The 27,612-nt window shown below is 43.1% G+C and overlaps 4 protein-coding genes across 6 annotated transcripts; 2 read left to right on the plus strand and 2 right to left on the minus strand.

Moving 5' to 3' along the window:
• The first annotated feature begins 307 nt into the window (after positions 1-307).
• Positions 308-3,073, plus strand: LOC115133436 (zinc fingers and homeoboxes protein 1-like). Its single transcript, XM_029666654.2, has 2 exons — positions 308-769; positions 938-3,073. The coding sequence occupies exons 1-2, from the start codon at positions 308-310 to the stop codon at positions 2,216-2,218; spliced, it is 1,743 nt and encodes a 580-aa protein (XP_029522514.1). The 3' UTR covers positions 2,219-3,073.
• A 113-nt stretch (positions 3,074-3,186) lies between these two features.
• Positions 3,187-12,505, minus strand: LOC115133435 (lipid transferase CIDEB-like). Of its 2 annotated transcripts, none has more exons than XM_029666653.2 (6): positions 12,328-12,505; positions 11,463-11,614; positions 7,680-7,803; positions 7,294-7,452; positions 3,889-4,079; positions 3,187-3,786 (listed from the first exon to the last, which is right to left on the minus strand). In XM_029666653.2, exons 2-6 carry the CDS (start codon positions 11,486-11,488, stop codon positions 3,651-3,653), a joined length of 636 nt encoding a protein of 211 aa, XP_029522513.2. In that variant the 5' UTR covers positions 11,489-11,614; positions 12,328-12,505; the 3' UTR covers positions 3,187-3,650. The 2 variants fall into 2 exon arrangements, with proteins under 2 accessions (XP_029522513.2, XP_064877921.1); XM_065021849.1 differs by lacking the exon at positions 12,328-12,505 and adding an exon at positions 12,228-12,313.
• A 4,443-nt stretch (positions 12,506-16,948) lies between these two features.
• Positions 16,949-21,759, plus strand: tinf2 (TERF1 (TRF1)-interacting nuclear factor 2). 2 transcript variants are annotated; one of them, XM_029666655.2, is made up of 9 exons: positions 16,949-17,268; positions 17,865-18,067; positions 18,318-18,416; positions 18,583-18,678; positions 18,887-19,121; positions 19,242-20,019; positions 20,328-20,392; positions 20,532-20,617; positions 20,895-21,759. In XM_029666655.2, the coding sequence occupies exons 1-9, from the start codon at positions 17,241-17,243 to the stop codon at positions 21,078-21,080; spliced, it is 1,776 nt and encodes a 591-aa protein (XP_029522515.2). In that variant the 5' UTR covers positions 16,949-17,240; the 3' UTR covers positions 21,081-21,759. The 2 variants fall into 2 exon arrangements, with proteins under 2 accessions (XP_029522515.2, XP_029522516.2); XM_029666656.2 differs by having other exon boundaries at positions 20,903-21,010.
• A 344-nt stretch (positions 21,760-22,103) lies between these two features.
• Positions 22,104-25,414, minus strand: LOC115133438 (dehydrogenase/reductase SDR family member 4-like). Its single transcript, XM_029666657.2, has 9 exons — positions 25,276-25,414; positions 24,390-24,532; positions 23,911-24,088; positions 23,637-23,738; positions 23,196-23,266; positions 23,075-23,126; positions 22,836-22,970; positions 22,618-22,673; positions 22,104-22,319 (listed from the first exon to the last, which is right to left on the minus strand). Exons 2-9 carry the CDS (start codon positions 24,527-24,529, stop codon positions 22,205-22,207), a joined length of 849 nt encoding a protein of 282 aa, XP_029522517.2. The 5' UTR covers positions 24,530-24,532; positions 25,276-25,414; the 3' UTR covers positions 22,104-22,204.
• Positions 25,415-27,612: the final 2,198 nt, after the last annotated feature.

The following is a 27,612-nucleotide window of genomic DNA, read 5'->3' on the forward strand; positions in this document are numbered from 1 at the left end:
CTATGAATCCCAGTTAGCTATAGTAGCTAGCAAATAGTTAGCTAGCATTGTTGGTTAACAGTAGCAAGTACTGTAGCTTACATTGCATTGCACACTCCCAGTGGTTAGCGCGCTGACGCATGACACGCACGGAATACATGACAATGACAAAAAACACTTGGATGGAAGTGTAGCTAGCTAATTTGTCCAAAGAAGTTCTAATTATACTAGTACACTAGCTAGCCAAGTTTGTTGTTTAAATTATGAAAATAATATACAGAAGGTAGGAGTTTTTAAATGATATTCCCATTACCATAAGAGTGCTGTGATGACCAGAACAAAGTGGACAGCAGAGCTGGACAAGTATCCGGATCCAGCTGCTGCTGCTAAGCTCACAGAGAAGAGTGAGTTAGCTCCAGCCCTAACATCAGCTACCCATATACCACAACCACGGTACCCAGCCTCCATCCCTGACCAAACTCCCTTCCCTCCCGTAGGCCCCGCTGACAGCAGCAAGGGGGGCACAGGGATCATGTCCCCCAAAAGTCAGGGGAGGGCAGGCACAGCATCCCCCTACAATCTGGCTCCGGCTCCCTTCGGCCTCAACCAGAACCACGTGGTGTGTCTGCCTCTGGTCTCCGAGCACCTGAAGCTCCTGTGGGCGTGCTCAGACCAGACCCAGGAACTGGACGGCGTGACTGATCTCATAGAGGCCTTCAACGTGTTCCCATACCCGACCCTGGGGGAGACGGCATCGCTCGCCCAGAGCTGCTCTCTGCATCTGGACCAGGTATAGTCCCCTGTACAGTCCCCAGTCCTCTTGCCCTGATATATGGTTGTCCACTTCTAGTTGACTTTGACATAGCATGGTCCTTGCTCAGCTTCTTTCCTTTAGTCATTAGGAGTCAGCAGCACATTTCTTGTGAAAACAACCAATCTTATCCTGTCCTTATCTTAGGTCAGAGTGTGGTTCATGGTCCAGCGGCTCCGCTATGGGATCAGCTGGGATGCAGAAGAGATCTGTATGGCACGGTGCAAGATGTGCGGACCAAACCAGGCGAAGGACAAAAAAGAGAAAGAGGAGAAGGTATTGCCTCCCCTCAGTAAGGAGGATGATGGGAGAAACAGGATCGAACATTCACCTGTCTCCACCTCCAATCAGCTTAGCAGCCTGTCCTTCGAGTCCTCCTCACCCGTTCCTCGAAAAAGCCGTAAACACCACCTTGTTGTTGCACCCGATAACTCCAATCTGCAACACCCTTCTCCTCCACTCCCTCTGTGCTTAGTGGCACCCCCCACAACCACAGGGCAAACCCTCGAAGCCCCCGACAAACCCCAGAGGCACTGTCAGGATTTTCACTCAGAGCTGTGGCGGAGCTTCGGCCGTAACACAAATCCTCCGAAGGAGGAGCTCCAGCGTCTGCAGGCCCTCACCAGGCTCCACATGAGGTACATCCGCAAGTGGTTCTGCAACCGGCGTTTCTTGCTCCACCACCGCGTCAAGGCCGACCCAGATTCTGAAGAGAACGGCCAGTCACAGCCCAACGACCTCCTGTCGTCACAGACACAGCTTATTCAGCGTCTGACACAACCACCACCGCCAACTGACAGCAGGGTCAGACCATCACCGGCGAAGAAAAGGGTCTGTCAAGTAGATGATGTCGACTTCCTAAGCAGGAGCCGCAATGGTAACCCTGTCCATGGCAACCCCGCTAACACCCCCCACCAGATTAGGTCAAACTTGAAGGTGAAGGAAAGAGAGAAAGAACCAGCGGACGTACAGAAGAAGAAGACGGGAGCAGCAGACAAAGAGAAAACGGCCAGAGCTGGAGCTAAGAGATGGACAAAGAACGTCAAGAAGGAACTGAAGGAGGAGCGGAAAGCGGTGGGGATCACCAAATTCATCGATGACGACGGAGAAGAACAAGTTCTCAAAATGGGCCCGTGGCCGAAGAACAAGACAATAGCCCAGCTGGAGCTCCTGAGACACTTCTTCCTCACCTGCCAGTGGCCCACCAAAAGGGACTACACGCAGCTGCAGCAGCAGACAGGCCTCTCGCGGAAAGCTCTCACCCAGTGGTTCGGAGACACCCGCTACTACGTCAAGAAGGGCATGGAACGCTGGATGAGTGGGGAAGAGCACCAGAAGGTCCTGGCGCAGATCAGGGAGAAGCAGAGGCAACGGCAGAGGGACTGGTTGATGACTGAGGAAACCGGTCCATCAGGATCCTCCTCCTAGCAGTGTTTTGCTTACCGTGACTCATAGTGCTAATGGGGAGGCTGGCAGGGAGGAGGATGGAGCTGGGACTTTGAGACCTATGAATGGCGTGAAGCTGGAGTGACCGCTGGGACAGACTTGGGGTACTCAATAGTATAAAAAGGCTTCTTCTCCTTTGTGCTCTCTACTCTAGGAGCACTGATCCAGCATGGCCTAACAGGTGAAATGTTATTTGTTGAAACCTGAAACTCACCTGTCTGCAGTGATGGAAAAGGAAGCGGAGTATTGAGTCACACCCCTGCTGTAATGCTGGAGAGGCCTGGAGGGTGCTGAAAAGGGCTACATATTAGGAATTGTCACGAATGAGGCAGCATTCTGTTTTTATGTTACAAGTTGTTGATTATGTTTATGATGTTCTAGTCTACTTTAGTTGTAGCACTATTGAAACTGGCACTTCCTGTTCAGTTATTCATTCAAATGGCAATTCATGTTTCAAGCTCCATCACAATTTTATGCTGGGAAGTTTCTATGACATTGCATTGATGTTCCTTGTTTGATATGTTCAGAGTGTAAAGAATTAGGGAAACTACCAGACCTGTGACATCCTATGTCCTTGAGTGCATCCCAATAATCTCTCCTTCCTCCTGAAGTGTGCACTTGCGCATTCATTTCTCCCCATAAAGTTAAAATCATTGGATTGATGTAGACATGGGCTAGGGGGGGGGGTCCATTAAGGGAATTGAACAAGTGCAAACTTTGGGAGAAGAGAGATTATTGGGACATAGCATAAGGTGTGGTCTTATTGGTAGTAAGAAAGTAGATCATTTATTTTGATTTCAGAGCTAGTATGTGGAGTCGTATCTGGTTCTTTGTGTGGTGAACAGGTTTCTTCCCTTTTGTGAATAAAAATAACTGTTCTCCTTGTTCTGCAATTGGGTATCTTTTATATTTTGGATCATGAACCTCTACCTTGTTGACAGGTGCCCGTCTGAATGTAACAACTGAAAGCATTTATTGAACACAAGATGAGACAGTGATTAGAACCTACAAAGAAAGTAAAAAATGTATGCCTACTCTTTTTTTTAAATTCAATTCCTTACTTTCATGGGAAATTCCCAAGATTTATAGAAATAGATACATCCTATTTTACAACACACCCTTTTGAGTAATTGTCTTTCTACACATAGCTTCATCACAACCTTGCATCACGCGATCATACACATGGTACAATATTTCAAATTCAACAGACAAATAGGAATGTTGCGCTGCAGCAATTGGTATCACTACAAGTGTGGTTGTTGTGTTCAGCTTTAATAAACATCGGATCTCTTCTCTTCTTCATTGATCCTAGAGCAATACTTTTATAGGGCCATGTCCTAACTTGAGCTCGTGTTAAGATTGGACCTGTACATACTCAATTCTAGCCTTAATTACAGCCTCAACTGTCTCAGTTTCAGTACTCTGCAAACTCCGCCCTCTGGGGCTGCCAGAACTCTGCTCCCTCGATGAGCTGCTTGATCAGATTAGCTGAGGTGATCAACATGTGACCTGCTGCCTGGAGGAGAGTGGAGGCCACGCGGAGGGCCTCTCTGAGAGAGAAGGGGGAAAGAGTGAGTATTATAAATTACCATTGTTACAGACACATTCCACCAGGGACAAGACTTCCTCCCATCCCACTCTACTCTACTCACCTGAGGACTTTCTTGGGCCCCAGACATTTGAAGTCGGCGCTGACAGAGTACTGGCCTGAGAAGGTGCCCTTTACGTTCAGGGAGCCAAACACGTCCTTGGGGTTCTGCCGGTACAGGTCAAAGGTCACGCGGGCTATATCCTTTCCTGTCCGCGGCTGGTTGGGGTCTTGGGCTTTAGAGAGCGTTGTACCCTGTAGGTTTAGCATAGGATATGGTGTAAGAGGGAGAGACGCTCCAGGGTGAAGTTTCCCCTAAGTACAGATCTAGGATCAGGTTAGTGGGGGAAATGCAAAGCTGACCCAAGATCAGCACCCTACTCCAGAAGAGACGGTAGCATTGTTGGTTTAGAGCTCACAGCGCCCCTCTGTCTCTATATGTGTAGGCCATCTATCTGATGCTGTCAGGTCAAAAAGAGTATAAGATTGTTGCCACCCGTAGCATTGAATGCAAGGGATGCCAGCTAGCGTTTGGCCTCCCTTGATAAAAAAATATATAAAATAATAGTCAATCAGCGTTGAGCTAAACCGAGTGAACTCAACTGTAAATGGTCCTGGCACACACAAAAAAAATGTTTTGGGAAGCCAGTTTGGATTTGGCTTCACTCCAATCACATCGAGAGCAATACGTCACTGACAAAAACAACTTTAATTGTTGCATCTCGTTGTGTTGTTGTCCTCCAGAGGCTAACTAGCTAAAATTGTCCCTTTCCTAAATTTGCCATGGATGAAGACAGGGATTTGGACTTGTGGTTTTACTTAATTCTCCATACTGGCCAATGATTATAATGGCGATTCTGATCCAACCATAAATGTATACAATGGGCCCCTGGCCTGAGAGGATGTAAGTTCAATATGTAGAAGGCTAACGTTAAATAGCTAACATTGCCCATGAAAGGAAGTTAGGTTAGCCAGCAAGCATTTTAGCCAGGTAGCTTAGGAAAACAAAAAATACAAGCGTGTACTGTATGACATAGACCATTTCGTCAACATGAAAGAGAATGGCATTGGCCTTTCTCAACAAGTAGGGTGAGTCAACATGTTTTTTCTACTTGCACGAACACACACACAGATACATACACACACACACAGAAATCAGAACCATGGATAGCCACATATTTCGCTTACGCTGATTGGACGAAATACAGTTGTTACTGTATTAGACTAAGCATGATTTGATGATGCAGAAATTGAAATGATGCTAGAATGGTGGTAACTCTCCGCAGTTCTAAATCAATAGATATTTAGTAGTCTGAACATGTTGGAAACATAAACTTGCTTGACCATGCAAGGTCAAACAGTAGGTCACCTAACTGTTTGTTACATGTAATATGCTTTGTGGACTTCACCGGACAGAGGTTGCTCTCCGGTTTTGTGATGAAACAAAAAGGTGTGGTTTAATTTATTCTGCCACTGTGTATTCGTATTGTCTAGGCCTTAGGCCTATATATCACGGTCGCAAGGCATATGAACTAGCCGGTTATAGAACAAACAACGCAATTATCACAACACGTGGGTTGTAATATGGCCTTTTTTCTGGCTTGGCTTCCCCAGTGATTTCACCCATGCACTGCTACGGTTTGTTTCACGCTGGGGCCACCCATAGGTCAAATGTATGCACGCATGACTGAGTCGCTTTGGATAAAAGTGTCTGCTAAATGTCATAGATTATACATTATTAACCAGGAAAAACTCTGGGCCTTTAAGATTTTCCTGATCGGGTCATGTGGGAGAGAAACTCAGAACCCTACTTATCTTTAATCGTCTGACAAGGGTGGGCACACATGGACATATTGTGCTAACAAAACACATTCAAGTTGAGATACCTATTCTACCTGTCAAAAGTTTTAGGACACCTACTCATTCAAGGGTTTTCCTTCATTTTTACGATGTTCTACTTTGTAAAGTAGTAGTGAAGACATCAAAACTATGAAATAACATATGGAATCATGTAGTAACCAAAAAAAGTTAAACAAATCCAAATATATTTTGTATTTGAGATTCTTCAAATAGCCACACTTTGCCTTGATGACTGCCAAAAGTGTGCAAAGCTTTCTCTCAACCAGCTTCATGAGGTACTCACCTGGAATGCATTTAAATTAACAGGTGTGCCTTGTTAAAAGTTCATTTGTGGAATTTCTTTCCTTCTTAATGCATTGGAGCCAATCAGTTGTGTTGTGACAAGGTAGGGGGGGGTATACAGAAGATAGCCCTATTTGGTAAAAGTCCAAGTCCATATTATGGCAAGAACAGCTCAAATAAGCAAAGGGGAACAACAGTCCATCATTACTTTAAGACATGAAGGTCAGTAAATAGGGAATATGTCAAGAACTTTTAAAGTTTCTTCAGGTGCAGTCACAAAAACAATCAAGCGCTATAATGAAACTAGATCTCATGACGACTGCCACAGGAATGGAAGACCCAGAGTTACCTCTGCTGCAGAGGATAAATTCATTTGAGTTACCAGCCTCAGATACTTGAACTATTTGGGTTGCAGTAACAGATACATCTCAACATCAACTGTTCAGAGGAGACTGTGTGAATCAGGCCTTCACGATCTAATTGGTGCATAGAAACCACTACTAAAGGACACCAATAATAAGAAGAGACTTGCTTGGGCCAAGAAACACGAGCAATGGACATTAGACCGGTGGAATATGGTCCTTTAGTTTGGCGTCCAAATTTGAGATTTTTTGTTCCAACCGCAGTGTCTTTGTGAGACACGGTGTGGGTGAACGGATGATCTCCGCATGTGTATTTCCCACCGTGAAGCATGGAGGAGGAGGTGTGATGGTGTGTGGGTGCTTTGCTGGTGACACTGTCTGATTTATTTATAATTCAAGGCACACTTAACCAGCATGGCTGCCACAGCATTATGCAGCGATACGCCATCCCATCTGGTTTGGGCTTAGTGGGACTATCATTTGTTTTTCAACAGGACAATGACCTAGGCTGTGTAAGGACTATTTGACCAAGAAGGAGAGTGATGGAGTGCTGCATCGGATGACGTGACCTCCACAATCCCTCGACCTCAACCGAATTGAGATGGTTTGGGATGAGTCGGACCGCATAGTATAGGAAAAGCAGCCAACAAGTGCTCAGCATATGTGGGAATTCCTTCAAGACTGTTGAAAAAGCATTTCAGGTGAAGCTGGTTAAGAGAATGCCAAGAATGTGCAAAGCTGTCATCAAGGAAAAGGGTGGCTGTTTGAAGAATCTCAAATATAAAATATATTTTGAATTGTTTAACACGTTTTTTGGTTACTACATGATTCCATGTGTTTTTTCATAGTTTTGATGTCTTCACTGTTATTCTACAATGTAGAAAATAGTACAAATAAAGAAAAACCCTTGAATGAGTAGTTGTTCTAAAACTTTTGACCAGTAGTGTAGATCAGGACATCCCTACCGCAGGAGTTTTCCATGTCTGTCCAGGTTCCAGGGCCATGAGGACTGTGTTGTCTGGCAAAGACATCAGTAAGTCTTCAGAGTCCACCACTGTCCCATCCTCCTCACACACCAGCACCACAGCCAGACTGGACAAACACAGCATCTTGGCCTGGCACACCTGGGGTAGCAACAAAGGTAGATATAGTCAGAGGACATACAGACACAGTGTATGTATTTTGAAGGCACAAATACATTCTTCTCAGGCAAGTGCTTCAGATCCCAGACCTGTCCTTATACAACTACAGTACAGAGCTTTTCCTGTTCAGGTCACATGGTCACTCATGGCCTTATAACAACAGGAAACCCTTTTTTTCTTTATTTATTCATCATGTCCATCTCTCTCACCCTCTCTCTCAGCTCCTCCAGGGTTCTTGCTGTGATGCCCTTCCTGGTGCCCCTGTCATGGGAACACACCCTGAATGGTCTCTGATGGGCAGGGGCCGACGACCACACCCGCCTGGTCACAGACCTGTGGAGGAAGAGGAGTAAGAAGATGTTCACAAGGCCAGACACAGCCAGCTTAATGTAGAATTTGCCTTGCCTGGTCCCAGATCTGTTTATGCGGTTTTATCAACACCTACGGTCATTGTCACGCAACCAGATCTCGGGGAAGGCTTGAAGTTGCCCTATTCTTGTATCAGATTACCACACACACCAATCCTAACCTGAACCATGAAGGGAATGTACAACCTGACTCTGTATCAGTGGTTAGGGACAACTTCTACCTAGTCCATAGATACAAGTCTATACATTTGTACTGCACAATGGAAGATTGATTTGGTCTACAAATATTTCACTGAGAGATAGTAAGAGTAATAGAATGGCCGAGCAGCTACACACAAGCCTAAGATCACAATGCCAAGCGTTGGCTGGAGTGGGGTAAAGCTCGACACCATTGTACTTTGGAGCAGTGGAAACGCATTCTCTTCCAGTGATGAACCACGTCGCCATCTGGCAGTCTGACGGACAAATCTGGGTTCGGAGGATGAAACCTGTCTCAATGCAGTGCCAACTGTAAAGTTTGGTGGAGGAGGAATAATGGTCTTGGGTTGTTTTTCATGGTAAGCTCGGGCTAAGCTCCTTAGTTCTATTGAAGGGAAATCTTAGCACAACAGCATACAATGGAATTCTAGACGATTCTGGGCTTTCAATTTTGTGGCAACAGTTTGGGGATGGCCCTTTCCTGTTTCAGCATGACAATGCCCCGGCACAAAGCAGGTCCATATAAAAACGGTTTGTCGAGATCGGTGTGGAAGTGCACAAAGCCCTGATCTCAACCCCAACGAACACCTTTGGGATGAATTGGAACGCCGACTAGGAGCCAAGCCTAATCGCCCAACATCAGGACCCGACCTCACTAATGCTCGTAGCTGAATGGAATGAAGTCCCCGTAGCAATTTTCCAACATCTAGTGGAAAGCCTTCCCAGAAGAGTGGAGGCTCTTATAGCAGCAAAGGGGGGACCAACTCCATATTAATGTCCATGATTTCGTAATGAGATGTTCGACAAGCAGGAGTCCACATACTTTTGGTCATGTAGTGTAGCTCTCGAAAACTCTAGGAGGCATTCTGCCTTCTCCTTACAGGTTTAAGCGATTAGCTTCGCCCGCGACCGGCTCGTGTGAACTACAATCCAGACGCTGTGTTTTAAAGTTTAGAAAAAGTCAATAATCATCGCTTGCGATACGGGTTTCGAAACATATGGCTCTTTCATCAGCGAGAAAGAACCCTTCAAATAAATAAAATATGCAGTAACCGTAGCAGTTTTGCACAGATCCATACAGCTATGGGTGCTTCCATCTGAAAAAAATACACTTCTACTACACAAGCGCTGTAACATGGAGATATGACTGTGAGCACTAACCCTATAAAAAAGGTGTGTAGTAATTTAAACTTTTGTTTTTTGAAAAACATTTCTCGCTGACATGATAGATACTTCCTTATGTCTCCAAAACAGTACCACAAGTGATGTGTGATAATGTTTACAGCAAGCGTTGGGGCATTTAGCTAAACTCACCCGGTCAGAACACACTATCGTCAATAGGCGCTACAGCAGTTAGCGTCTATGAATGTGGTAGTAGAGACAATACAGTGTCTGTGAGACAAAGTGTGGAAATAAGTCCAACTCCAATTAGAGGCCCCAATTATATAAATGTTCCAGTGGTTTGTTGTCACTGTGCCTTTTTGCCAACTCCCTAGGCCAGGGTTCCCCAACTGGTTGCCCGAAAAAGAAAAAAATGATATTTAATTATTTATTTTTCCGTTGTTGGCCATAAAAACTGTTAAAACAAAAGGAAATCAGCTCCAAGTGATTTTTTGGGAAATCTGTTCCCAAGTATTGCATAATAGAGAGACATATTGTATGTGATTGCATACAAATAACAATAATTAATTGGATTTATATAGCACTTTTCTATCAACTGAGGTACTCAAAGTATTTACATAGTAGGGGGAAACTCACCTCATCCTCCATCAATGTGCAGCACCAACCTCAGTGATGCACGGCAACTATTTTTGTACCAGAACTCTCACCACACATCAGCTATCACGTGGAGAGGTGAGGAGTGATATATGCCCATTAGGAATGAGGGGGATGATTAGGTGGCCATAAAGGAATTTGGCCAAGTTGGGAAATTAGCCATTAAAACAGGGTGAACAAACCCTACTCTTACAAGAGCTATGGGAATTTGAATGACCACAGACAGTCAGGGCACACCCATTTTAACAACCCATCCGAAAGCCGGCATCCTACACAGGACAATGTTCCCAAATGTAATCAAGGTTTGAAATGATTATGTTATAGTCAAAAATATAACTTTAGGCTTCTTGGGTTCAATTTGCAGTCTACATTTTGTATTATGTCCCGGCCCCCCAACCACCTGCACCAGAACAAATTGGCCCACGGCTGAATCTGCACTGAACACAAATATAAACGCAACATGTAAACCGTTGGTCCCATGTTGCATGAGCTTAAATAAAATATTCCAGAGATTTTCCATATGCACAAAAAGCTTATTTCTCTCTAAATTTGTGCACAAATTTGTTTACATCCCTGTTAGTGAGCATTTCTCCTTTGCCAAGCCATCCACCTGACAGGTGTGGCATATCAAGAAGCTGATTAAACAGCATGATCATTACACAGGTGCAAGGCCACTCTAAAATGTGTGCAGTTTTGTCACAACACAATGCTACAGATGTCTCAAGTTGAGGGAGCGTGCAATTGGCATAGTGACTGCAGGAATGTCCACCAAAGCTGTTGCCAGAGAATTGAATGTTCAGTTCTCTACCATAAGCCACCTTCAATGTTGTTTTAGAGAATTTGACATTACTACCAACTGGTCTCACAACAGCAGACTACATGTATGGAGACATGTGGGTGAACGGTTTGCTGATGTCAACGTTGTGAACAGTGCCCCATGATAGAGGTGGGGTTGTGGCATGGGCAGGCATATTAGCTACAATTTGAATACACAGAAATAACGTGACGAGATCCTGAGGCCCATTGTAAGGCCCATTTTTTGTAAGGTATCTTTGACCAACAGATGAATCTGTATTCCCAGTCATGTGAAATCCATAGATTAGGGCCGGATACATTTTTCAATTGACTGATTTCCTCATATGAACTTTAACTCCGTAAAATCTTTGACATTTTTGCATGTTGTGTTTATATTTTTGTTCATGGAACGTAAATCGGAACGGTATCTCGAAACACTGAGGCACGCCATTTGCACACACTGTATATAGACTTTCTTTTTTCTATTGTGTTATTGACTACGCTTGTTTATTCCACGTGTAACTCTGTGTCGCACTGATTTGCTTTATCTTGGCCAGGTCGCAGTTGTAAATGATTACTTGTTCTCAACTAGTTTAACTGGTTAATAAAAAATATTTTTGTTCATTATAGTTGATGATCCCTACCCTGGCCCTTCAACAACCCACACCTAAACAAGTAGACAACGGTGAGTGATATAGTATTATACAATAGCGTGCTTACCAAATCAGAATCTCAAAATATAACAATTGATTGAACAAGTGAAAATCCAAAGAGATATTTTCTATCGTAAATACTCTGAGAATGAGCTGTTGCAACCCAAAATGTGGTAAATTAGGAGGAAGCAACTGTACTTACTTTATTAGTGATGACGTAGTCTCCATATCCCACTTTTTATCTTCCTCTCTCTTTTTATGTTTTTCCTCCTGTTGTTGTCAAGTGCTGTGGCCTCTCGATTTCTGCGTGTCTGACTCACCAATTTCTTTTGGATGGACTTTGCCGTGAGTGACCTATGACGATGAATCAGATACAGACGCATAGGGCAAAGTTGTCTCTCTGTGTGCGTGCGTGAGAGAGATGATAACATTGACCATATATCATTTACTGTGCCATGGCATTCAATTCCAATTCCATACCCTTTCAGTGAAGTTACGATAATACTAATGAAGAGCATACGTCACTAGTAATGTGAAACGGTGGGTTTCTGAAGCCTTTTGGAGCTTCAACAAACTGTGCCGAAAAACGGTTCATTACTCGGAGATTAACACAATGCAGATCAGGGACACCTGCTGGTCAGCAATGAAAATCAGCGTTCATATAAACGTTTTTTTTCTCCATAATATCAATCAAATCTTAGTGCAGCAGTGTTTCGAGATACCGTTCAATGAACAAAAATCCTAACTACATCGTAAGTAATGGTATCAACTAGAGATCGGTGTTTGAAACCAACTTGGAATCGAAGAAATCAGTGGGATCTCTTTTTCGGTAGCACACGGTTTGAAAAACGTCTTGATCAAATTTGATTTTTCACATACACATGGTTAGCAGATGTTAATGCGAGTGTAGCGAAATGCTTGTGCTTCTCGTTCCGACAATGCAGTAATAACCAACGAGTAATCTAACCTAACAATTGCTGCTGCGCCTTCTTCACCACGCTGTCTGTGTGGGTGGACCAATTCAGTTTGTCCGTGATGTGTAAGCCGAGGAATTTAAAAATTACTACCCTCTCCACTACTGTCCCGTCGATGTGGGTAGGGGGGTGCTCCCTCTGCTGTTTCCTGAAGTCCACGATCATCTCCTTTGTTTTGTTGAGTGTGAGGTTATTTTCCTGACACCACACTCCGAGGGCCCTCACCTCCTCCCTGTATGCGGTCTCGTCGTTGTTCGTAATCAAGCCTACCACTGATCAAACGATTCTTCGGGGTCATTGATTGCGTGATAATGTTATTTTTACCGCTTTCAAAACAACTGTGAACTCGGAAATCTCTGGTTTTCGACCCCAGTGTGTTCAAAACAACTGTGAACTCGGAAATAATCAAATAAAATAAAAAATAATAATATAATAAAATAAAAAATAAAATAAACGAGCTCCTACAGGGGCAATGGATTTGGACTGTTAGTTATCCAACTCGGAAACGGGCCTCTTTCTAGAGCTCTGACTTTGCGTCATGATTTGACCTGATGATTTTTTGACGTCAATATTTGACCTATTTTTTCAGAGTTCCCAACAATAGCAGTAGAGTTTCACAGCCCCCCACCCAAACGCAGAGGCTTTAGAAGCCCCAATGGGTTATCCCTGTCCAGAGATCAATACAGTACCCCGTGGATATTAAAAATAACCCTGCAAGGAATAACTAAAAAAAAAACTCCTCAAAGACAATCCAGAGACACTATTTGCTGACTGCTACAAAGAGGGGAATGTAAGCCATTTTTACACAAACCATCCCCTGTCATGGCACAGTGCTAATTAGAACTACCCCAATGTAAAGAGAGAAGGTATTGGCCCAGGAAAAGCTCTCATACTGTGACTACTCCCCCATCCTGAGTGAGCCTGATCACACCTCTTCAAACTGTCCTGCAGACGAGGATAGTCCCCCCCCTCCAGCACTGAACACACCCAGGTCCCACAACTGCACTGCTCCTCCATCATTGAGAGGGATACATTCACAGAGCTAGAGAGAGACATGGTGGAGCTCAGAGAGCTAGTCCACACAATCCAGACAGAACAAGCCTACAACACCCCCACCATCACTCCACCCTGGAATTGAATAGCCTTTACGACCAGGTCCACCTCTACAAGGCAGCAATCCCAACGTTTGCCAGGACCCGGTAGGACGTCACCCTCAACCGTAACCCCAGCACCTCAGTCAGGAGCAACAGAACAACGGACTCTACACCCAGACCAGCGAGATACCCTCCCAGTCCTGAAAGACCCCCTCCAGAAGAACCTGCACAGAGAAAACCCATGCCAAGAGGAGCTACAGCCAGACCACAGCATCACCAGCCACACCCCAACCAGCTAAGACCACCCCAAACAAACCCTGGCCACACCCTATGTAGGCCCCCCATATCAGACCTATGCCCCTTCTGCCCACCCCATGCCCCCTGCAGCAAGGACCTCAACATGACAGCAGGACATATGCCCAGGCCGTGAGCAGCGCAACACGTCCAACCCACACTATTACACCCACCCAAGCCCCATCCTGTGACCTAAGAAGTATGTATCAGATGCTCAACATGCTCTGATCACACCTACTGTGATGGTCCAGGCCTAAACCACACAAAACAACACTAGACACTATGGAACAGAAAGCTTTTACTATCTCATCCTGGAATATACAAGGTCTGAGGTCATCTGCTTTTGGCCTAAAGAGCAGGAACCCAGACTTCATCAAATAAATTGGAAATACAGACATTGTCATCCTACAAGAAACATGGTATAAAGGAGACGGACCCACTGGTTGCCCTCTAGGTTACAGAGAGCTGGTAGTCCCATCAAACTACCAGGTGTGAAACAGGGAAGAGACTCAGGGGGTATGCAGATGTGGTATAGAGCAGCCCTAACCCGCTCTATTGAATTAGTCAAAACAGGAAAATGTTACATCTGGCTAGAAATGAATAAGGAAATGATCTCAACAGAGAAAAATGTCCTTGTGTGTTACCTATATCCCCCCAATAGAATCCCCATACATCAACGATGACAGATTCTCCATCCTAGAGGGGGAGATCAACCATTTCCAGGCTCAGGGACATGTACTGTGTCGACCTAAATGCCAGAACTGGACAAGATCCCAACACCCTCACCACAAAGGGGGACAAACACCTACCTAGAGGTGACAGCATTCCCTCCGCCATATGCCCCCATAGACACAACTACGACAACATAACCAACAAAAACGAGTCACATCTCCTGCAGCTCTGTCGGACGCTGGGTATGTACATAGTCATTGGTAGGCTTCGAGGGGACTCCTATGGTAGGTACACCTGTAGCTCATCTCTTGGCAGTAGCACTGTAGACTACTTTATCATTGACCTCAACCCAGAGTCTCTTAGAGCGTTCAGTCAGTCCACTGACACTCCTAACAGATCACAGCAAAATAACACACAATCATGAGGCATCAAAGCAAAAGGAATAGAATAATATTAATAAATGCTATAGCTGGAAGGAAAATAGTGTGGAAATATACCAAAAAACAATTAGGCAAAAACAAAATTCAACCCCTTTTAGACAACTTCCTGGATAAAACGTTCCACTGTAATAGTGAAGGTGTAAACTTAGCTGTAGAAAACCTAAACAGTATATTTGACCTCTCGGCTTCCTTATCAAATCTAAACATTTCAAGCAGACAACCTAAGAAAATTAACAACAATGACAAATGGTTTGATGAAGAATACAAAAACCTAAGAAAGAAATTGAGAAACCTATCCAACCAAAAACATAGAACCAGAAAACCTGAGCCTACGCCTTCGCTATGGTGAATCACTAAAACAATACAGAAATGCACTTTGGAAAAAGAAGGAAATCAGCTCAATGTAATTGAAGAATCCATAGAATCTAACATTTTCTACCCCAAGCCATAAGACTCCTGAACAGCTAATCAAATGGCAACCCAGACTATTAGCATTGTCCCCCCACCCCCTATTTTACACTGCTGCTACTCTCTGGTTATTATCTATGCATAGTCACTTTAACTCTACCTACATGTACATATTACCTCAATTACCTCGACTAACCTGTGCCCCTGCACATTGACTCTGTACCGGAACCCCCTGTATATAGCCTCGGTACTGTTATTTTCCTGCTGGTCTTTAATGATTTGTTATTTATATTTTTTACTTAACACTTGTTTTTCTTAAAACTGTATTATTGGTTAACCTTTTGTATTCAGCACATGTGACAAATGAAATGAAATTTGATTTGATTTGATTAGAATAGTCTGCAGCACCCGGCCTCACCCAACTCGAATCTGAAGTCAAATGTCTACTGTTTGCTGATGATCTGGTGCTTCTGTACCCCATTCAGGAGGGCCTACAGCAGCACCTAGATCTTCTGCACAGATTCTGTCAGACCTGGGCCCTGACAGTAAATCTCAGTAAGACAAAAATAATGGTGTTCCAAAAAATGTCCAGTTGCCAGGACCACTAATATAAATTCCATCTAGACACCGTTGCCCTAAAACACACAAAAAACGATACATACTTCGGCCTAAACATCAGCGCCACAGGTAACTTCCACAAAGCTGTGAACGATCTGAGAGACAAGGCAAGAAGGGCGTTCTATGCATTAAAAAACTAAATTTGACATACCAATTAGGATCTGGCTAAAAATACTTGAATCAGTTATAGAACCCATTGCGCTTTGTGGTTATGAGGTCTGGGGTCTGCTCACCAACCAATAATTCACAAAATGGGACAGACACCAAATTGAGACTCTGCATGCAGAATTCTGCAAAAATACCCTCGGTGTACAACGTAAAACACCAAATAATGCATGAAGAGCAGAATTAGGCAGACGTTAAATTCTACAACCACCTAAAATTAAGCGATAACCAAACCTTCCATAACAAAGCTATCACCTACAGACAGATGAACCTGGAGAAGGGTCCCCTAAGCAAGCTGGTCCTGGGGCTCTGTTCACAAACACAAACAGACCCCACAGAGCCCCAGGACAGCAACACAATTAGACCCAACCAAATCATGAGAAAACAGAAAGATAATTACTTGACACATTGGAAAGAATTTACAACAAAAAAACAGTGCAAACTAGAATGCTATTTGGCCCTAAACATACACAGTGGCAGAATACCTGACCACTGTGACTGACCAAAAATTAGGGAAATCTTTGACTATGTACAGACTCAGTGAGTATAGCCTTGCTTAGCTATCCTAGCTAAGTATAGAAATCTTGCTAACGTTACCTAAATTCGGACGGGACGATATGGCAACTAAGAAGTTATCTGAAGAGAAGACAAGACAGGCTATGTGCACACTGCCCACAAAATGAGGTGGAAACTGAGCTGCACTTCCTAACCTCCTGCCAAATATATGACCAAATTAGAGACAAATATTTCCCTCAGATTTTACAGACCCACAAAGAATTTGAAAGAAATTCAAATTTTGATAAACTCCCATATATATTGGGTGAAATACCACAATGTGCAATCACAGTTAAAGAACAAACACCATTGTAAATACAAACTATATTTATGTTTATTTATTTTCCCTTTTGCACTTTAATTATTTGCACATAATTACAACACTGTATACAGACATATGACGTTTGAAATGTCTTTATTTTTTTTTTTTGAACGCAGCATTACTACTGCGAGAGCCATCACATTACGTCACATCCTGAAAGGAAAGTATCCTGGACAAGGCGGGAGAAGACATGGTGATTGAGATATAAAAGAACACAGATTGTTTTTCTTCTTAAAATGTCCAAACTTTCAAAGTCAGTGTAGTAGACACAGAACTTCAAGAGTTGCATATTTTCAGTTTGTATAGCTAAGTTAGTCACTATTGTAACCTCGTCGTTAACAATATCCAGCAATCTCAGAATTTTGTTAGTTAGCATACAACGTTAACTATCCCAGCTATAGAAATCAGTTAACTTTGCCTACATTCGGACTGGACGATATGGCAACTAAGAAGTTATCTGAAATGGGTAATTACCTTTGATTATATTTGGTTTCTAACTTTTCTCTTTGCATTGACACTAGTGAACTAGTAGCAATAGTTAGCAACCATTGATCGTAAAGACATGGCATAACTAACTGCCGTGGCTGGCTAAATTACTTTAATCAGTTCAGAACAATCCAAACCCTGCGGTGGTTGCCATACTAGCTTGTTCAACCATCTTTTATACCAGTAGTAATTAGTCTCGTAAAACAAGAACGCTAGTCAGTGTAAAATCCGTGACATTGACAGTTGCCAGACAGTTTTACAACCCAGTCAATACATTCTGGTGTCATCAACCATTAACGTTAGCTTGGCTAAGGGCCTGTAGTAAATGGTTACTAACAACTACTTACATTTGTATCATTTTGCCAAATATTGTTTGTATTAATATTTGTGTGGTTACTCTGGTAGGAAGTTGTCAGTAATATGTTGTTTTTGAGTAGAATTGTAATTCCAATAAACAATTGTAACAATGAGCCATTGATATCATATCAAACACATTTGAACTAAAATAAGAAGTTCTGCTCAGTAATCAAGGAATTACTTAAAGAACAGCCACTCATTCCTCTCTTTCCCCCTCAGACATCTCCCTCCCCTTATCTTCCTTACGCCTCCTAGCCCCTCCTCTCCGGCTGGTCTCTGCCGCCATGTGGAAGGTGATAAAGGAACGCGATGTTATGCATTATGGGACGCTGGAGGAGTTTGTGACGTCAACCTGTGAGACAGTCCCTGGCTTGCTCACATCTAGACACCAGGCCAAGCTGGCTCTGGGGCTGAGAGCACGGGTGGGTGAGACTTTTGGGACAGTTATGTTGTAGTGAAAAAGGGTTGTATTAATTTGGCACCTAACAGGAGAAAACAAACAAACATGGTGGGACTATCTCAACTTGTCCAATAAGACTCAATTTTGTTTTCTTTTACTATGGTGTGTCCTAATGAATACAACCTTGTATGTATACAGTATGTGCTTCCACTGTATGAGCTGTTGTCTATCTCTGTTTAGTCCCTAATTTTAACGGCTCTGGTTGTTTATAGCTGATCTTAGAAGTGTGTCATGGCCTGGACCCACCAGATCCAGCGGTTATCCTTCCCCAGCTGGACAGGATCCGTGCCCTCACTCCTTCCTCTGCACTGGTGAGTGACAGTCAAATACTGACCCCTCTAAGTCAGCAATTCTCTGTACCACAAGTGTGGTATTTGAATGGGCCTTTATCACCTTTTTAACACATTTTCCCCAATCATTTTGTGAGAAATACAGTATGTTTGCTGTAAGTTATGTTTTTGCATGCCTATGTTGCAGAAGAAGGATGTGAAGATTGAGACCGCAGTCACCAACTTGCATGGCCTGGTGGAAGTCCTCCTGAGAGACCCCACAGAGAGAGCACTGTTCTACATGGTGAAACTGCCTCCTCCCAGATGCAATGTATCAATGTTTAAATGAACAGCTTTTATTGAGAGACCATCAAATTAGGAACTGCCCCCCCCCCCCCTTCTCGCTCTCTTTGTTTGTCTCCCTCGTTCTCTTCCCCTATTTTTTTCTCACGCTCTCTCTTGTTTGTCCCTTTCTCTCCCCCCACCTCACTCTTCTCTCGTCTTCCCTTCAGGAGGAGTTTCCTTCAGAGTATGGCCCTCAATTTGACCAGGAACTGGAGAAACTACTGTGGGAGTTCCTGCTCAGACTGAACCAACTTCTCCCCGTGCCTAACCTGGCTCAGACGGTGTCCTGGCTCACTGCTGCCCCTCCTGTCCTAGAGGAGTGTGCGAAGGCTGCCTCCCAACCACAGCTCCTGAGGACCCTGCTCCAGCACCAGATCTGCCTGGGTCACCTGGATTTGGCAGGTGGGTCTACATAGGGCGCGTTCCAGGCCGACTACGTTGGCGTCACCAGCCATATCTCACAACACCTGGTTAGGTGTTTAATGTATCAGCTAACCTCATCAGTCTGTTATCTTCTTTCAGCTTCTCTTCCTCCATGTATGGGCGACTCCATCCTCTCATCCCTATCTCTCCCTCCCTCTGGAAGAGCTCAGCAAAGCGAACAATCAGGATCTAAGCCTGCCTTTGTTTCCACCCCAAACCCTCAGTCTTTAACCCCATTGACCAATCACAGACAGACACAAAACAGGTCATTGCCCATCACGCCTGTGATAGGTGGGATTTGCAACGAAGACCTGCCAGTCATGGCTTCAGCCAATAACAGGCCAAGAACTTGCAAGGAAGACGTTACTTTCCAATCGGATTCAAGAGAAGTGGAGAAGAAAGCAGAGTCAACGGCAAAGTCAAAATATACTGAGGTGGAATCTGAAGAGGACGAGGAGGTGATAGTCGTGAGAAGAGGGAGGAGGAAGAAGAGGACGAGGGAAGAGAAGGATTTGACGAGCGATACAGATGAAGAGACTGAGAGGGACCTTCGAAGGGACTGTTTGGATCAGTTGGCGATTGCAGGCCTCAAGGTTCCGGAAGACAAGCACCTCTGCTCTTCCATCACATCCTGTCGGCTTAACCAACCCAGAGTGCTCATCCCCCGACTGACTTCCACAGACATCATTGCACATGTGAGGTCACAACCTCACAGTCCTTCCTGCAGCAACGAGACACCAACAGCAGGTAGATCTCCATGGGGACAGAACAAGAGGCTGACGATAACTGTGCGTCGGCTTCCTTCGACCCAGCAACGGAAGTTGAATGACAGCTCGTTGACCCTAGATGTGGTGCTTCCAGCATCAGCTGACAAAGAGTAAGAGAGAGTCTGGTGCTGATTAATTAAACAACCAAGACTACTTTTTTTTATGCTAGCCTGGTTGCCAGATCTGGCTGTGGTTTCTTTAGCCAACTCCGCTGTTGTTCATTGTCATTTCATACATGGAATGACGACCAACAATTGTGGAATTGATTAAAGCACAAACAGATCTGGCAACTAAACTAGTAAAATACTACTAGTACTAATACTTAAAACTAGAGCCATAACGATTTATATTGTAAAAAGATTATCAATACGAACAGAAATGTATGACATTTACTCATTGTTACACCTCCCATTTTCAGGAACTGTTTGCTTCCTTCAGTTAGCTCTCCCTCCATTGTTCCTCTGCCTCAAATGAGAAGCACAGGTAATCTCCCCACCCCCTAAAATATAATAAATGTTTGATCATTTCTGTGAGAATGAACTCATTGTACTGTTTATGAATTAGTTTACAGTGCAATGGTAACCTAGTAACACTCTTAGATTTGTTATGTTTTTCCATCTAGAAATACTGACCTCACCAGTAACCAATGACAATGATGACGTCATAGGAGATTCAGAGGATGAGGCGACAAAGAATTTCAAAGGCAGGGTAAGAATTGATCCTGTTGAAGTTACTTTAGAATATCGAGATGCACCTTTAGAGTTCCCCCCTCATGTTCAGTAGGTTACATCGTAACAAAACATTTTGCATCAGAAGACCACAAAAAAAAAGTAAAGGTTCTATTTCTGTTTCAAAATGTTTCCTCCTTACTGAGACCCTACTGCTGCTATCATGTCTTTTTAAAATGACCACAAACAAATTTCACATTGTGGGATAATAAAATGGACTACTACCTTGTCTTTCTAATGTGCTCTGTCTTTTCTAGCTGTTTAGGAAGCGCTACTATAGGACCAAGCACGACACCTATGTACCCACCCTCAGGGAGTTCTGGAAGCCCAGCCTGGCCCGACCTGCTGTTTCCCGGCAACGGACACAGATGACACACTCAATAATTCACAGACGTACGGCAAAATCCTTTCACCATCCACGGGGAGCAAAATATGAATTTTGAAACAGGAAGGGTACCATCTGAACTTTTCCAATAGGAACATGTTTCTTACTGCAAAAACATTTTTCTACAGTTTGGCCAACTGAACACAACCATGGTTGTAAAAGTGAATGATTGGCAGTTTTAGGATTCTTTGTATCTGAATCACTTTGCAATAAGCATTATTTAAAAACCTGTGACTTTTATTTTGAAATCAAGAGGATTAACCTATGTCACCAATACTTACAGCCTGTGTGCTGTCATTGTCAAGAGTTCAGATGTCCCAACACATTTTCTTTTAGGGGTCATACTTATATCTTCAGACGTTGATGGCTGCGATAACTGAGGCAAGAGCTTTCTCATATTGGCTGACAATTTAAGTAATTGTCAAGAGTTCAACTGATTATTTCAGCTCAATATCTTCAGATTCTGATGCCTGGTTGTGATAACAACTTGGAGAAAATATTTTTAATGTATTGTCAATTCTCTGTAAATGAGTGGGGTTTTAATGTGTACTTTTGTATCTTGTCAGACTTTTCATAACTGTATTCTAATAACTGTTTAAGCTATGTCATTAAAGATTGTCATGAATTAAATGTAAATTAAGCATCTGCCAAGTAGTAAAGTAATACCTTTTTCACATTCAATGTCTTTTTATTACTGTGTAAACTACAAAGTATTAAACTGTTTTGGCTGTCTTTTATATACACTTCTCTTGGTTTCACTAATTACCATGTAGTTCTATTAATGAAGTACAATAATCCAAAACATGAATAGCAGTGTAGTCCTTTTTATTAAGGAAATGTAGGTATAAACTGGCCTGAGTTTGGACGCTGCTTGTGAGCTCAAATGCTTAATGTGCTGTGACGGAGCTTTAAAAGCTTAGCAAAAAAACATGCCGTTTATTTGTTAACTGACTGCACTGTATAGTGCCCACTGGAAAACATACCCAGAAAGAATATCAGTGGTGGCGACTGTCCACTTCCCCATCGCTTCCTGGCTTCGTGTCATTTGATTTTGAGAGAAAGAAATGACTGAAATGTATAGTGAATCTTCCTGTCTTACAGTCCATTATATTACAAAAGCATTGTTTCCGTTGAGTGTCACAGTGTTGCCAGATTCTATTAACACTTTCCAGTCAATCAGCCTCACAGTCTGCAGCTCATCCCTCCAGTCACAGTGATTGTCTCTCCAGTGATGTAAGACGCGTCCTTAGAGCACAGGAAGGCGATTACTCCACCGATCTCCTCTGGCTTTCCAAACCTGGGAGAATATTACAAGAATGGATGTATTTTTTGTTGTATGAAATAACCTTATGTGACAAGGTGGTAGTTGTACATGCTACGATTATGCATTTCATTTTGTACTTGATGAATAGTGTCAGATTACTTCATGGTGTCCGCCACTAAAATAAATCAATAATCAAACACAGACCATGTCACACAACTTCTACCAATTCAGTCACAATGAGGCACTTGTGGCCACACATTACAAAAACAATAACACTCGAGGGTAAGAATGTACCCTAAATGATACAACCAAGTATGAAGTTGAAGGCAACCTTTTAATGCTAAGCTGCTTCTTGAACTCGTCCACAACGTCTTCGTCCTGCCACAACTGAGAACACAGAATTGTCAAAACTCCCTTCTCTGTATGAATTACAGAGGGAAACAAAGGATAAAGGTGTGACAGGAAGAGCAGTGAGGGTAAGGAGGGTAGGTGAAGTGAAAAGGGTACACAGGTAAAGATGACAGAATTAGAAAGGGAGGGGGTCCTCACTGCTTGGCTGAAGAGGGTCTTAATGACACCAGGGGCCACACAGTTGACCCGGATGTGGCTCTGGGCCAGTTCAGGGGCCAGGGCTCTGGTTAGTCCCAACAGAGCTGTCTTACTCACGCTGTAAGGGCCCAGTGCCTGGTGGTGGGGAGGTCAAAGAAAGTAAGAATTCTCCATAACAATGCAAATTGATCTAATGATCAAACCAAGAGGAATTTAGAGGTCACATCAGAAGAACTTACCTGCATAGGCTGGTACCCAGCGACAGAGGACACAAACACAACACTCCCACCCCTGGAAAACAGATATGTTATAGCTCACAAAACACTTTCCTAACTTTCTATTCCTCGTTCTCTCTCTTACCCCCTCTTCTCCATATGCGGCACCACCAGTTGGGTCATAAGAAAGGCCGACTTTACATTCACATCCAGGATCTGTGTGAAGTGCACAATATAAAAATCAGCTGATATCGCAACACTCTTTTTTTTGGACAAATACCACTTTTCTCATTTGCTATCATCCTTCTCAGACTAAGTGAAACTATATCTTCCTAAATGTATAGTTACTTGATGCATTTTGTGTTTGGTTATTTAAATGAGTGCTTCTTAATCCTGGTCCTGGGGACACAAAGGGGTTCACATTTTCGTGTTCGCCTTAGCACTACAAACCTGGTTCAAATCATCAACTCTGCAGTAGTGCCACGGCCTTGTCGACGTTTGACTGGCGCCTGCTACTCACCACGACGTGAGCCAGGAACTAGATGAAAAAACACTGACCTAGATAATATTGATGCCAGGCACACACCTTATCCCAGACTGCTTCGGTCGAGTCCATAATGTTCCCAAAGAAAGGGTTGACTGCAGCGTTCGAAACGAAGATGTCCACACCACCACACTGTTCCACTGTCTAAACATCAAAACAGAAAATAATAACACTGAAATTCAGTTTGGGCTTATGACTGATGCCTGTGATCATGTATTAAATCAACCTGTATAAGGCCAAGCCAGAATTATCAATTGATGTTTACTCTGGATGCAACTGTTAGAATGGGACCAAACTGTATGGAGGTTTTCTTTACCATGTTAACAAGTCTAGCTCTGTCTTCACTATTCCCAACGTTGCAAGTCGTCCCGGTCACTTGTATCTTCTCACTCTGCAGTAGTGCCACGGCCTTGTCGACGTTTGACTGCCGTCTGCTACTCACCACGACGTGAGCCCCTCTCTGCCCCAGAGCCTGGGCTGCAGCCAAACCGATTCTGGAAGAGATGCCACAAGTCCCAGTCAGTAGGAGAAATATGTATATTTTGCATGACATACTGTAGGGCCCAGAGTTTTTCTGCCAGGATGACCTAACCAGGGAAATCTCTGGGCCCTATACTGTAGATATACCTTAGAGACCCTAGTTACACAATATAGGCTAACTAATTGTCCAGATATAATTTCCAGGTCAGGTCAAGTGGTCAGAAATCACTATAAGGAACATAGAGCAGGAGAGCAATTCACTATAAACAAATGAAATATAACCCCAGCAAAACAGCTGGTACAGCCATTACTTACCCATCTGTGGAGGCAGTGACTATGGCAACCTTCCCTGAAAGACTGATTTGAGACCCAGCAAGACTGCCTCCTGACATCTTTCTTGTCTGACCTGCGACGGGATTGGTCAAAAGGCACCTGCTAACAAGACACCGCAGCATTACCTGGAAAGAAAGAATATTTCTCAATGCACACACATACAGTAGGCTCACATATTCAGGGTGCAAAAACACAACTGAACGTCTTACTTACAAGCTCCCTTAGTAATAGCAGACTACACTCAACTCCACGATTTACGATGGAGTTGAGCGGTGACTTGTGTAATTGCAGCCTATTCTTTGAGTGCTGAAATCAGGAGTTTTTGATAAAAACACTAGGCACCGCTCAACTCCATCATAAATCCAGGAGTTGAGTTTTAAAACTCTGGGCCCTACCCCTCATAGCCTGGTTCCTCTCTAGGGTTCTTCCTAAGTTCTGGCCTTTCTAGGGAGTTTTTCCTGGCCAACGTGCTTCAACACCTGCATTGCTTGTTTGGGGTTTTAGGCTGGGTTTCTGTACAGCACTTTGAGATATCAGCTGATGTTCGAAGGGCTATATAAATACATTTGATTTGATTTAATCGGCTACCTTAGTTATTGCATTGCTTTATCTATGATGGAGGAAACAGATGTGTTTAAACTGAATTTATGTTCTTCCTTATTGTAGTTGTCAAGCAGTCGACGAGCTTGAAGAGATGAAAGTAGGTGAAAGTTGAATTGTGCAAGCACGCAACTACAGTAGCCTATAGTTTGTGCTGAATTCAAAATAAAAAGAGATGACCTTCCCTTCAACAAGAGCTACATGAAAAGCCAATAATTAACGTTTGGGCATAATGTTGGTTTATATTAAAAAATAAAAAGTAATCTACCTCTGTTGATGAGTCCGTTCAGTACAGTGACGAAAACACGAGTTTAAAGACGTGAGATACAGCGTTTCCGGCACTTTTTCAAAATAAAAGTCCTACAGTGGGTGTTCCAACGATCATTTAATTGCATCAATTGGTCTCGCGCCTGTACTTTCCTCTGTACGGCAGCATATGGGCCACACCAACGACGATGGATAATTGAAGATGTCTTACTCAGGCAGTTTAGCATTGGGAAAAGGCTAATGTTACGAAAAAGGGAGTTTTCGCCCCCGCCCCTCTGGAAACTTTCGGAAATCTCTTTACTCACCCTCTTCTGAACCATCAACCAATTTGATCGATATGATGATGAATCCTATGTCTCTTCCTCATATTTCTGAACAGCTGCGTTTTAAACTAACGTTCCAAAAATATTGTGACGGCTACAACCTTCTCTGTCTGTTGTAACGGATATTGCCATAGTAGCACAAGCAATATGCAGTCAACACATTGCATTGGGGACAGAACAATTAGCATTTTGTTTAGATGATATAATCCTTATAGTTGCTGTCATATAGCCAGAAGTTTTCCTCCTGTTTAGCCAATACTTGCAATGATGATTAAAAAATAACATTAAATCGCTATTGACCAAGTGACATCGTGCACCCCAAAAATCTGAGGGGGCACAAAGTATAAAGTATGTGAGGATGGCTTGGGTGTGGTCCAGAGGGGAGGTAGGCCACCAGTCCAGAAGTTGGAGAATGTTGCATTTTTCTAACACCGAAAACAGCTTTTTCCTGCCATATGAAGCCATAATAATTATGCTAAATTCAATGTAAACAATTATATATATACAGTACCAGTCAAAAGTTTGGACACACCTACACATTCAAGGGGTTTTCTTTATTTGTACTATTTTCTACATTGTAGAATAATAGTGAAGACATCAAAATTATGAAATAACACATATAGAATCATGTAGTAACCAAAAAAGGTTTAATCAAAATATATTTTATATTTGAGATTCTTCAAAGTAGCCATGCTTTGCCTTGATGACAGCTTTCCACGCTCTTGGCATTCTCTCAACCAGCTTCACCTGGAATGCTTTTTCAGCAGTCTTGAAGCAGTTCCCACATATGCTGCTTTTCTTTCAATCTGAGGTCCAACTCATCGCAAACCAGCTCAATTGGCAAATGATAGTCCCACTAAGCGTAAACCAGATGGGATGGCGTATCGATGCTGTGGTACCCATGCTGGTTAAGTGTGCCTTGAATTCAAAATAAACCACTGACACTGTTAGCAGCAAAGTACCCCAACACCATCACACCTCCATGCTTAATGGTGGGACCACACATGCAGAGATCATCTGTTCACCTACTCTGCATACACAAAGACACGGCAGTTGGAACCAAAAATCTCAAAGGACAGATTTCCACTGGTCTATTGTAATTTGCTCGTGTTTCTTGGCCCAATCAATTCTCTTCTTATTATTGATGTTCTTTGTAGTGGTTTCTTTGAAGCAATTCGACCATGAAGGCCTAATTCACACAGTCTCCTCTGAACAGTTGATGTTGAGATGTGTCTGTTACTTGAACTCCGCGAAGCATTGACTTGGCGGCAATCTGAGGTGCAGTTAACTCTAATTAACTTATCCTCTGCAGCAGAAATAACTCTGGGTCTTCCTTTCCTGTGGTGGTCCTCATGAGACCCAGTTTCATCATAGCGCTTGATGGTTTTTGTCACGGCACTTGAAGAAACCTTGAAAGTTATTGATTTTTTCCAGATTGCCTAACCTTCATGTCTTAAAGTAATGATGGACTGTCGTTTCTCTTTGCTTATTTGAACTGTTCTTGCCATAATATGGACCTGGTCTTTTACCAAATAGGGCTATATTTTGTTACCACCCCTCCTTTGTCATAACACAACCGATTGACTCAAACGCATCAAGAAAATGTATTCCACAAATGAACTTTTAACAAGGCACGCCTGTTCCTTTAAATGCATTCCAGGTGGCTACCTCATGAAGCTGGTTGAGATCATGCTAAAAGTGTGCAAAGCTGTCATCAAGGCAAAGGGTGGCGACTTTGAAGAATCTCAAATATAAAATATATTTGGATTTGTTTAAGACTTTTTTGGTTACTACATGATTCCATATGTGTTATTTCATAGTGTTGATGTCTTCACTATTATTCTACAATGTAGAAAATAGTAAAAATAAAGAAAAACCCTTGAATGAGTAAATGTTCTAAAACGTTTGACTGGTACTGTATATATACAGTTGAAGTCAGAAGTTTACATACACTTATGTTGGAGTCATTATCGTTTTTCAACCACTCCACAAATTTCTTGTTAACAAACTATAGT

The sequence above is a fragment of the Oncorhynchus nerka genome, linkage group LG8 (genome assembly GCF_034236695.1).
Source record: "Oncorhynchus nerka isolate Pitt River linkage group LG8, Oner_Uvic_2.0, whole genome shotgun sequence".
Taxonomy (NCBI): Eukaryota; Metazoa; Chordata; class Actinopteri; order Salmoniformes; family Salmonidae; genus Oncorhynchus; species Oncorhynchus nerka.

Bases quoted from the DNA above. Each gene is read 5' to 3' on its own strand.
- LOC115133436 (XM_029666654.2), top strand. From the start codon at position 308: ATGACCAGAACAAAGTGGACAGCAGAGCTGGACAAGTATCCGGATCCA. The intron at 770-937 runs GTATAGTCCCCT...TCCTTATCTTAG, and splicing joins GCTCTCTGCATCTGGACCAG to GTCAGAGTGTGGTTCATGGT.
- LOC115133435 (XM_029666653.2), bottom strand. From the start codon at position 11,488: ATGGAGACTACGTCATCACTAATAAA. The intron at 7,804-11,462 runs GTAAGTACAGTT...CTTCCTCCACAG, and splicing joins ACTACGTCATCACTAATAAA to GTCTGTGACCAGGCGGGTGT. The intron at 4,080-7,293 runs GTAGGGATGTCC...CTAAACCTACAG, and splicing joins AGACATGGAAAACTCCTGCG to GGTACAACGCTCTCTAAAGC.
- tinf2 (XM_029666655.2), top strand. From the start codon at position 17,241: ATGGCAACTAAGAAGTTATCTGAAATGG. The intron at 18,417-18,582 runs GTGAGTGACAGT...CCTATGTTGCAG, and splicing joins TCACTCCTTCCTCTGCACTG to AAGAAGGATGTGAAGATTGA. The intron at 20,618-20,894 runs GTAAGAATTGAT...TGTCTTTTCTAG, and splicing joins CAAAGAATTTCAAAGGCAGG to CTGTTTAGGAAGCGCTACTA.
- LOC115133438 (XM_029666657.2), bottom strand. From the start codon at position 24,529: ATGCTGCGGTGTCTTGTTAGCAGGTGCCTTTTGACCAATCCCGTCGCA. The intron at 22,971-23,074 runs GTAAGTTCTTCT...CCCCACCACCAG, and splicing joins CTGGGTACCAGCCTATGCAG to GCACTGGGCCCTTACAGCGT. The intron at 22,320-22,617 runs GTTGCCTTCAAC...ATATTCTCCCAG, and splicing joins AAGCAGCTTAGCATTAAAAG to GTTTGGAAAGCCAGAGGAGA.